Genomic DNA, 11,947 nt, shown 5'->3' on the forward strand with positions numbered 1-11,947 from the left:
TTTTCTGTCATGTTTTCTCCCAGGTGTTCTGCTACACTGGGGTTTTATAGATAGAATAACTAACTGCTTTTGTAGTTAAATTTAGAGTGAATAGACAGGAAGCTGAGGTCAGAGGACAATGCAGCTCAGGCCTCCAGCAGGAATTGAAAGTAGAGATGTTTTGATGATGTGGTCGACACTATCCGGTCAGCTGTCTGTTTTGGGTAGAGGGTTATTATTGCAAGGGCAGTGAAATTGCTTATGTGTCTGGGGAATTTCCCCCTCGATCTCCTGCCATTGATTCACATTAACTGCTGTTTGACGTGAGAAAATCCTTACAGAAAGTGAATGCAACTTGAATGTAAGGCTAACAAATACTTTTTTTTGTTGTTTTTTTGGGCCACTAATAAAAGCCCTCAACCCATATGAATGAGGCCTCACCAGAATTTACGGTTGAAATGAATTCTAAGCGATGGATTTTTGATAAGTCTTAGAAAGAAAGGTAGACGCCTCTTCCGGCTCTCTGGGGCTCGTGAAAAAGGATAGGCATTTCTTGACGGAATTCTTCCGCGTGCGTAACAGAAACGGAAGTTCGGTAGGCAAATCAGAGGCAGGTGGTGGCAGGTCTTTTCGTACGCAGCTAGGAACAGGGTTCCCACGGTCATGAAATTCCTGGAAATATTTTTAAATTAGAAAAATATTTTTCCAGTACTGGAAAAGGTTTGAAATTGATCAAGGGTCCTGGAAGGTCCTGGAAAAAAATGTATACCTCTGAAATGACAAATTAAACATTGGCCAAATTGTCAAATATTAGAGGGAGAAAGTGTGAAAATAGCCGATCTACATGCTGCGAGGCGCGTGAGCATGTAGATCTGCTATTTTCACAATAAAACCGTGTCATACAAAATTCCTCAACTCTTAGTGCTCGGCAGGGTGCCGGAGTTCCCAGTTCAAATATGATTATTTCGGGGGTCACGGCCTGAAAAGGTTGAGAACCACTGGCATACACTACCTGTCTTTTGGCATTGCGCATAGGAGTAAGCGACTCGTTATTGAGCTGAATTATTGTTATATAGTCTTGGAAATTGGGTTAAATATTCTGGAAAAGTTTTGGAAATGAATTGGTAAAAACGTGTGGGAACCCTGTAGGAAGAACAGCTGAGGAAACGTGCCAATAAAGCTCTGTTAATTTTTAAGTCCTGGAAAAGACACGCTGTGATTGGCCAGTACAGTAGTCACCTTGAGTGGCAGCGTGCCTTCGGCACTTCCGACTATCCTGTTTTATGAGTCGCTCCGATGAACTCCAACGGCGGAAGAGGTGTCTAGCTTTTTATGCATCTAATCTTTGTCTCCCCCCGTCCTTCAGACCATGTGGCTGGGCTACCCAGGGACCAGCGGAGCTCCCTTCATGGATTACATCATCACCGACAAGGAGACGTCGCCGGCCGACGTGGCGGAGCAGTACTCTGAGAAGATGGCCTACATGCCTCACACCTTCTTCATCGGAGACCACGCCAACATGTTCCCTCACCTCAAGGTCAGGGACCACTCCTGCTTAATTTATATTTTAGAGCAGTGATGGCTGAGTGGTTAGTGTCCATACCTAGGACTCCAGAGACCCCAGAGGTCGCAGGTACGATCCCCCGCTCCAGCTATCACTGCTCCCCCCCCTTGCGCTCCTTGTGGGCTGCCTCATAGGGTTCAGCTGGGTTAAGCTGAGAAAAAGCAGCTGGGTTGGGCTGCGATACCCGGATTTCCCCCGCGGGAGGAGTAGGTAACTATCTATCATACGCCGTCGTGTATTGGGGTCGCTCTCCGAACATGGCAGATCTACAAGCTCTCGTCGAGTCGCATCGCGCCACGTTGTGAGCTTTTAGGTCTGTTATTTTCGCCTGTCGTCAGGGCTACTGATCTCCTTTCTCGGTTCAGCTGCTGTCGAGTACTCCAGCTTTCAAATGTCAAATGTTTGAGCCATGTTTGTGTTTCTAATAATAGCTCTCAATGGTGGTACATTTTGAATTAATCTGAATGTTTTTCTTTTTTCCATATGTGACCCAACAGAAAAAGGCGGTGATAGATTTCAAGTCTAACGGACACATCTTTGACAATCGCATCGTGCTCAACGGCATCGACCTGAAAGCCTTCCTGGACAGTCTGCCAGACGTGAAGGTTGTTAAGGTGAGTTGGACTGTCCTGAAGAAGGGAAACGTCAAGAATCTTGATATGTTTTTTGTTTCATAAACCATTTCCAAGCCTTGCTGAAGGGATGCACCACTGTCACATTCGTGGATGTGTAGTTAATCTGCGGCTTCATCCGTCGATGAAAGCAAATGCCCTTTTGATAACAAAAGGAATGTTTTTGTCTCATTCTGAACACGGTGCTTTGTTGTCCCATCCTGCAATACAGGCAGACTCTAGTCTGTACCATGTATTGTTCATGACTTCTACCAATAAAGACACAGAGATGAGCTTTGAAAACATTTCTGTCAGTGTTCCTTTAACCCATTTAGGCCTAAAATTATTGAATGCTTTAACTAGTGAAAAATAGCAGATATACAAGCTCACAGCGCGGCACCGAGTGCCGCGCTGCGAGCTTGTAGATCTGCTATTTTTGAAAAAGTCGTGAAAATGTGTGCAAATCTTTGAATATATGTATTTTCAAAGCGAACGTTTGTAACTCAAATTTTGCTTCTGGGTGGTCCCTGGAACTAGATATTTTGAGATGGGGGTCCGTGGCCAAATAAATATCATTTTGGGGGTCCTTCACATGAAAAGGTTTGAGAACCACTGACATAGTAGTCTCTCAAGAACAGACTAACTGAGCTCCAGTTAAATGAAAAGGACCTTTTCTTTGACGATGGCTGGCCAGATTGTTGACATACAAACATCGTTTTTTCAAAAAATCTTAGAAGGATTCAAAAGACACTTATGTAATCGGGTCAAAAATCTAATTTTCACGATTTTACAAAAATAGCAGATCTACAAGCTCGCAGCGCGGCACTCGGTGCCGCGCTGTGAGCTTGTATATCTGCTATTTTTCAATAGCTAAAGCATAAAATATTGCGTCATAATGTGTTCAGGCCTAAATGGGTTAAAGTTGAAACGTTGCTGTGCTTTGTGTCCAGATGAAGTGCGACAACAACCAGGAATCGTCCGGGGACACCAACGGCGCGCTGTCCATGCCCGTCATCCCAATGAACACAGCAGCCGAGGCCATTATCAACATGATCAACCAGGGACAGATACAGGTCACCATCAATGGCTTCACCGTCAGCAACGGCTTGGCTACGACGCAGGTATGGAGAAACACACATCGCACACACTAATTAATTCATTACATCAACACATCCTTAACGAACCGCATTTCAAAAGCAACCAAAATAGTGTGTGATGATCAGGCGTTGACACTAAGGGTTGCCCACCTGCCCTTGGCATGTAAATAAAACTTTGGGCCTGGCAGAGTTTTTTTTTTCAGGTTGCCCAACCGGGCAAGTGCCCATTTCAGAGGGGACGCAACAGTCTATAAACACAACACACACAAGATATCTGTCTAAATACCTCACCGTGGCCAGATCGCTCTGTCTTCTGGTCTGTGAAATGTAAAATAAGAGCACTGTTGACCTATAATGTACTTTTTTTTACTGTTGCTACACTGAAAAATATAAAATAAGTGTGAACCCATTGTCATATTCATAGCTATGTTGGGTATTTGGCATACAAATGGAGGTATGACATTTTCTTTATCGCACAAAAAGATTTGTGTTGAATTGAACATTAATTCAATGGATTTACTTTTTGGGCAAATGGCCATGACTTTGGGCAGGTAGAACATGACCTGTACTTGGGCAAGTGCCTCTGAGACCTTAGTGTCAACCCCTTAAGAGCTAATAGTAATAGATCTTGTTATAGAATATTTCTGAACATCTTTTGGAAAAAAAGGTTGCAAGTACTTGTTATAGACTTTTTAACATCATTGTTGTTTAAACATTTTGTAAATGCACAATAGCAAGAACAGCCATTTATTCAACATAACACTTTTACAGATATTTTCAAAAGAAGACATTGTAGTGTCTGTGAATGGGACTGTCCAGGTATTGTGGGTGGACTGGGGTGTACTGGGATACTGGGAACACACAAAGCTCATGGTGAATGGTGGGACCAATGGTGGTTTTATATTGAACCTCACTAACACACTGTCACCAATATGATTGATTGACACCTGTCTCACAGTTCTTCAGGGGCCCAGCACAGGATGGATACGGGAAGCTTTAATCACACTCTGTCCACAAATTCTATTTTTCGTCCTCTTGTGACCACTAGGCCCTGTCTGACTCATCAGTGTTTGTTTCTCACTACCTTTTATGTACTACTTTTCCTCGATATTACATATTGAACAGTGAATTGGCAGTATTGAATATTTAGGGAAAGACCCCTTTATTTTCAATCAGAGATTATAATAGAAGGAGAAACAAAGGGCGGATAATATTGCTTTTCTGGATCTCCTTTGTAGATCAATAACAAAGCAGCGACCGGAGAGGAGGTGCCTCGCACCATCGTGGTCACGACCCGCTCCCAGTACGGCCTCCCGGAGGACTCCATCGTCTACTGCAACTTCAACCAGCTCTACAAGATCGACCCTCCCACCCTGCAGATGTGGGCTAATGTAAGTCACTCTACATAGACTAGACTTAAGCGTCATTCCCACCGGCCACAATAAAGATAACGATACATCTTTATCATGCTTGGTAGGAATGGCGCTTTAGAGGCTGGGTTAGAACAGTGGGGCCACCATTATGTATATATGTCACGGTTAGTTTGAGGTTCAGTTAGATTGAGAACAGGAGCGCTCATTGAGCGGCGCGAGGTGGAGCAGGCGGTGGCTTTGATCCATACACACGCTTTGATGTGCCCACCTGGGTGACAACGGAGCGTCGGCAGCCTCACGATAGCGCCGATAACGCCTCACCCCACGGAGGTTAGGTATAGTTTTACTGAGGTTATGGTTAGAGTTAGGGTTAGTAGTAAACTAATGGCTACAGCTAAGCCAGACTAATAGTAAACAACAAGGAAGGAGAGGACTCGGACGAATGACGTCAGCGTATGCATACCACACACAGTGGGTTGTTGTGTTGTCACCATCTAGTGTTGATTAAGCAGAACTACACAGAATGAATACACAGAATTACACAGGTGATGTGTTGATTAGTCACACTATCAAAGTGAATTGATCCAGGTGGTGGTAGGGGGGTGTGGTGAAATACAAAACGAGCGCTCTTACCCCAAACTAACTGAGTTACCCAACTAACTGTAACATACATCTCCGGACCGGATTTGATGTAGTCTCAATGGTCCCCATCTGATGAGATTTACCCATTCAATCTTTATGCTGTAGATTGGAATGTCAATGGTTATGAAAAGAACACTGGAACACCTGTGCTTTTATGAGGATTCCAAGTGGCTGTGGATGTTTCTGCCCACGGCAACCTTATTATTACTTTAGCTTGAAATCAGTTCCATTGAGTTTTCTGCTTTGGTTTATGCTCAACTCTGCAGTCTCATTGCTCTCTTGTTGCAATCCTGTCCTTTTCTCCAGATCCTCAAGCGTGTTCCCAACAGCGTGTTGTGGCTGCTCCGCTTCCCCGCGGTGGGAGAGCCCAACATCCAGCAGTACGCCGTCAACTTCGGCCTCCCCGGCTCCCGGATCATCTTCTCTCCCGTGGCGCCCAAGGAGGAGCACGTGAGGCGAGGCCAGCTGGCCGACGTCTGCCTGGACACGCCTCTGTGCAACGGCCACACCACGGGCATGGACGTCCTCTGGGCCGGCACGCCCATGGTCACCATGCCAGGTACACAGCCTAGGATAGAACCAACATACCATGGTCACCATGCCAGGTACACAGCCTAGGATAGAACCAACATACCATGGTCACCATGCCAGGTACACAGCCTAGGATAGAACCAACATACCATGGTCACCATGCCAGGTACACAGCCTAGGATAGAACCAACATACCATGGTCACTATGCCAGGTACACAGCCTAGGATAGAACCAACATACCATGGTCACCATGCCAGGTACACAGCCTAGGATAGAACCAACATACCATGGTCACTATGCCAGGTACACAGCCTAGGATAGAACCAATATACCATGGTCACTATGCCAGGTACACAGCCTAGGATAGAACCAACATACCATGGTCACCATGCCAGGTACACAGCCTAGGATAGAACCAACATACCATGGTCACTATGCCAGGTACACAGCCTAGGATAGAACCAACATACCATGGTCACTATGCCAGGTACACAGCTTAGGATAGAACCAATATACCATGGTCACCATGCCAGGTACACAGCCTAGGATAGAACCAACATACCATGGTCACTATGCCAGGTACACAGCCTAGGATAGAACCAACATACCATGGTCACCATGCCAGGTACACAGCCTAGGATAGAACCAACATACCATGGTCACTATGCCAGGTACACAGCCTAGGATAGAACCAACATACCATGGTCACTATGCCAGGTACACAGCCTAGGATAGAACCAACATACCATGGTCACCATGCCAGGTACACAGCCTAGGATAGAACCAACATACCATGGTCACTATGCCAGGTACACAGCCTAGGATAGAACCAACATACCATGGTCACTATGCCAGGTACACAGCCTAGGATAGAACCAACATACCATGGTCACTATGCCAGGTACACAGCTTAGGATAGAACCAATATACCATGGTCACCATGCCAGGTACACAGCCTAGGATAGAACCAACATACCATGGTCACTATGCCAGGTACACAGCCTAGGATAGAACCAACATACCATGGTCACTATGCCAGGTACACAGCCTAGGATAGAACCAATATACCATGGTCACCATGCCAGGTACACAGCCTAGGATAGAACCAACATACCATGGTCACTATGCCAGGTACACAGCCTAGGATAGAACCAACATACCATGGTCACTATGCCAGGTACACAGCCTAGGATAGAACCAACATACCATGGTCACCATGCCAGGTACACAGCCTAGGATAGAACCAACATACCATGGTCACTATGCCAGGTACACAGCCTAGGATAGAACCAACATACCATGGTCACTATGCCAGGTACACAGCCTAGGATAGAACCAACATACCATGGTCACTATGCCAGGTACACAGCCTAGGATAGAACCAACATACCATGGTCACTATGCCAGGTACACAGCCTAGGATAGAACCAACATACCATGGTCACCATGCCAGGTACACAGCCTAGGATAGAACCAACATACCATGGTCACTATGCCAGGTACACAGCCTAGGATAGAACCAACATACCATGGTCACTATGCCAGGTACACAGCCTAGGATAGAACCAACATACCATGGTCACTATGCCAGGTACACAGCCTAGGATAGAACCAACATACCATGGTCACTATGCCAGGTACACAGCTTAGGATAGAACCAATATACCATGGTCACCATGCCAGGTACACAGCCTAGGATAGAACCAACATACCATGGTCACTATGCCAGGTACACCGCCTAGGATAGAACCAACATACCATGGTCACTATGCCAGGTACACCGCCTAGGATAGAACCAACATACCATGGTCACTATGCCAGGTACACAGCCTAGGATAGAACCAACATACCATGGTCACCATGCCAGGTACATAGATTAGGATAGAACCAACATCCAGTGTTCCCACGGTCATGAAATTCCTGGAAATATTTTGAAATTAGAAAAATATTTTTCAGTACTGGAAAAGTTTTGGAATTTATCAAGGGTCCTGGAAATATTAGCTGTGCATTGTCTTTGGTTATTGATTTGGTTAATACCTCTGAAATGACAAATGAAACATTTGCCAAATTGTCAAATATTAGAGGCAAAAATTTTGAAAATATCAGATCTACATGATCACAACGCCTCGCGAGGCGTTGTGAGCATGTAGATCTGATATTTTCACCATGAAACCGTGTTAAACAGAATTCCTCAACTCTTAGTGCTCGTCAGGGTGCCGGGGTCCCCAGTTAAAACACGATTATTTCGGGGGTCACGGCCTGAAAAGTTTGAGAACCACTGGCATACACTACCTGTCTTTGGGCATTGCGCATAGGAGTAAGCGACTTGTTATTGAGCTTATTGTTATATAGTCCTGGAAATCGGGTTAAATATTCTGGAAAAGTTTTGGAAATTAATTGGTAAAGATGTGTGGGAAGCTTGAACAACATACCATGGTCACCATGCCAGGTACATAGATTAGAAGGGACACTGGGCGAGAAAGTGAATTAAGTATTTAGATCAGTGTGAATGGAAACAATGGTTCCCATTTTTGCGTCATGAGTAAATGTCTATTTTTTTAACTCAAGAAATGGTGATGATCTACAAGCTCACAACGTGTCAAGAACAGACGGAGTGTGACCTTGAAGATCAGCTATTTTCATGTGATTTTGTAATTGTACATTTGTCTTCCGGATAGAAAGTGACACCAAGTTTCTCTTTTGAGTCTCGGGCTAAAATGTTTGGGAACTGCTGAATTGTATTATGGGGAACGTAACGAGTGCCGTGTCATTGTACCGACGGCGCTTTTCTCTGATGGTGCATTGGTCCGACTCGCCCCATTACTAACCATACTCGTAACCACACGCGTAGCCACGAGATGTCAGGCTTATGGGCAGTCCCCATGTAATGATGGCTCAAGTTGTGGAACCCAGCAAATGGCCAGAAGGGATCATTGATAAGCTTGTTAATTTGTGCTGCTTGGTGTGAAATCCATCGCAAGTTTCTAACCGTTGAAGTAATGTCTTTGTTTTCTTTCCAGGTGAGACCCTGGCCTCCCGCGTGGCAGCCTCACAGCTCATGTGTCTGGGCTGTCCAGAGCTCATCGCTCACACTCGACAGGAATACGAGGACGTGGCCGTCAAACTAGGCTCCGACATGGAATAGTACGTACAAGCTTCTCTTATCGATTAACCTGTTGATTTGTTTCTGTTATTCAGGCCAGGGCTTGACATTAACTTTTTGAGGCACTTGTCCTTTGGACAGGTACATTTCCCATTCGCTTGTCCGGGCACAAAAGTCACAAAATGAGACATTTCACAGTTATTTCTTTCTTAAATGCATGCATAGGAGTCAGACATTGAAATAGAATAAATAACAAAAGGACAGCTAACGACTCCCCTTGCTCTCTCCACTCCATAGTATGGGCAGTCCATAATCTGCTTGCAGCACAAAGCTGCTAGGAAATCAGAGAAAGTGAAACCAAGAGCCACTTGTCCAACAGACAAGTCCATTTTTAATGAGCTTGTCCGGGAGGATTTATTACTTTTCTTGGACAACAGGACAAGCCTTTATGTCAAGCCCTCAACCCTGCAAGTAATATATGTGAATTCAGTTAATCTGTGTGATTCAGACCATATAAACATTTGCAAAATAACTGAATACAAAATGGTAAATAATCCTAAAAACAAAGTAGTCAATTATTTAATCAATAAAAGTATGACCCTTTTAACTCTCAAATACCTGGAACGCGCCCGAGTCGCGTTAGATTTTAACCACTTTAACCATTATTTTATGCTTTAACTTTAGAAAATAGCAGATATACAAGCTCACAGCGCGGCACCGAGTGCCGCGCTGCGAGCTTGTAGATCTGCTATTTTTGAAAAATCGTGAAAATGAGTGCAAGTCTTTGAATATCTTGACCCGATCTTTGACCCGACTTCTAAATCCTTCCTCTAAATCATGCGGTTCTCAAACATTTTCATGTCAAGGACCCCCAAAATTACAGGTATTTGGCCACGGACCCCCATCTCAAAATACGTTGTTCCAGGGACCACCCAGAAGCAAATATTTGATTTACAAATATTCTCTTTTAAGTAGATATATTCAAAGACTTGTAAAATAAATCATGATTTTTCAAAAATAGCAGATCTACAAGCTCGCAGCGCTGCACTCGGTGCCGCGCTGTGAGCTTGTATATCTGCTATTTTTCAATAGTTAAAGCAGTCAATAATCCTAGGCCTAAATGGGTTAAACTGACCGCCTGTTTTTTCCCCCCCTCACCTTGTGAACAGTCTGAAAATGGTGCGATCCCGCGTGTGGAAGCAGCGAATCTGCAGCCCGCTGTTCAACACCAAGCTGTACTCCATGGAGCTGGAGAAGCTCTACCTGCAGATGTGGGAGCACCACGCCAACGGAGGCAAACCAGAGCACCTGATCAACCTCCACCCGCCAGCGGAGGCCGGCGAGAACAGCGCCTGAAAGAAACACCAACCAACCAACCAACACGCTTGTCCTCCTCCAGACCCCATCTCACCAAACCCCAACCAAGCCCTTCTTCTCCCACCCTCCATATTCTCATCCTACACATCATAGTGGTTCTCAAACCGTTTTAATTTCAATGACCACAATGACAATAACTTGTGAGAGGCGTACAAATGAAACCAAATGAACCCTTATGGGACCATTTGGTTTCCATTTGTACACTCTCAGCGTTAAAGACCAGTAATGGGTCCATTCGGAAAACCACGTCAAAGGAACCCTAACGGATCTTTGAGAACCACTGCTATATCAGAACCCCTAGCTTGTTCTTTCATCAACCCCCACTTGCCCTCCCCACTTCTGTTTCTCCTGTAAATAGGACTCTGATTGGATAACGAGCCTGCAGGTGTTTGAGCCCCCCCAGTTGATCATGGCGTCAAGTGTGTGTGCGTGTGTTTCTCTCTAAGCCAGATGATGGCGAGCGACCCTGATGCTCTTCTCATCTGAGACAATTTTTTCCTCCTAAAGCACACTTGTACTGAGTGTGTGACAGGGAAAAAGAATGCACCCCACCACCCCCTCCATCCTACCACCAACCATCCACCCCAACCAACCAACCCCCACCCGCCCAAATCCAGTGCTTGAAAACTATTGGTGGATTTATTTCTTTGCCCCTCCCGTTTTCTCTGTGCGTATGGGACTCCTTGCTGGATCTTGTGGAGAGAATGTTCTTCCTCCATCTTGTCGCTGGTCTTGCTTGCTTATAATTGGGATTAACTCGTTCTGAGTGTTTTTTGTTTTCCCTACGAAGGGATAATTAATGTTGCAACTTTTTTGACTTTAAGTTTAATCCGCTTTTGTTATGCATTTTGTTTAATGAAAAAAAAAGAAAACAAAAGATAACAATTTGTTTGCGGCTGCTCGTTATTTTTGTCTTAAAGCTTATTACTGGTAGATCTGACTACAAGAGAGTTAGACGTGAAAATTTGAGGAACAACCACATTTTTGTTTTATTTCACCGTCACCAAATATGCCAACTTTTGGATTTTTTTTTGTCATGTGTCAATGTAAGAATACTGGATGGCTGTTGTCCTTCAAAGCAGGACGCAGGGGGGTTCTTGTCAGTAATCATTGACATGGGCCTAACATGTTTCACTAAGTTATCATGAATCCATATACATTTATTTTTATCTCTCGAACCAGGAACGGCCTAGGTAAGTATTTTCTAAGCGTTTTTTTTTGTTTTGTATCCTCTTAACTGTATGCTGTCAATGATACTGCAAGACCCTGACTAAATCTGAATAAAAAGTAAAATGTATGGCATACATTTGTGTGTTGTCTTTTGCATCTGGTAAGGTTCAAGCTAAGGCATGATTTTAGTGGAATTAAATAGATGATCGAGCAGCAGTTCCCCACCTCTGTGCTGAGAGGATATGGACCCCAAATAATATGGAAATAAACTAGCATTTATGAAATAAAATGATAGCTCATGGTATTTTCTTAAAGTGATCCCTGACTAATACGACAAATATGCCTTAATACATTATAATTGTCCTCTATAACTACAATGTAAAATTAAAAACACCTCAATTATTTTATTTCTTCTAGAAATAGCTAATCTTTCACTCAATAGGGGAAATGCCTGTCGCAAGTTGATGATGTCATAAATGTCAAGTGTGATCTATCCCTA

The 11,947-nt window shown here is 44.3% G+C and overlaps 1 protein-coding gene across 6 annotated transcripts in view; it reads left to right on the forward strand.

The window, feature by feature from the left end:
* The window catches only part of LOC308302119 (UDP-N-acetylglucosamine--peptide N-acetylglucosaminyltransferase 110 kDa subunit), a 33,442-nt gene extending 21,872 nt beyond the window's left edge, over positions 1-11,570 (forward strand). For all 6 annotated transcript variants that reach the window (XM_080746321.1, XM_080746322.1, XM_080746318.1 and 3 more), the window contains exons 16-22: positions 1,346-1,516; positions 2,041-2,157; positions 3,105-3,275; positions 4,490-4,642; positions 5,573-5,825; positions 8,819-8,942; positions 10,071-11,570. In XM_080746321.1, the coding sequence (XP_080602447.1) occupies positions 1,346-1,516; positions 2,041-2,157; positions 3,105-3,275; positions 4,490-4,642; positions 5,573-5,825; positions 8,819-8,942; positions 10,071-10,257 (1,176 nt within the window). In that variant the 3' untranslated portion in view covers positions 10,258-11,570. The remainder of the gene's footprint in view (positions 1-1,345; positions 1,517-2,040; positions 2,158-3,104; positions 3,276-4,489; positions 4,643-5,572; positions 5,826-8,818; positions 8,943-10,070) is intronic.
* The last annotated feature ends 377 nt before the right edge of the window (positions 11,571-11,947 follow it).

The sequence above is a fragment of the Nannobrachium achirus genome (genome assembly GCF_963921795.1).
Source record: "Nannobrachium achirus genome assembly, chromosome: 17".
In the NCBI taxonomy this organism is placed as follows: Eukaryota; Metazoa; Chordata; class Actinopteri; order Myctophiformes; family Myctophidae; genus Nannobrachium; species Nannobrachium achirus.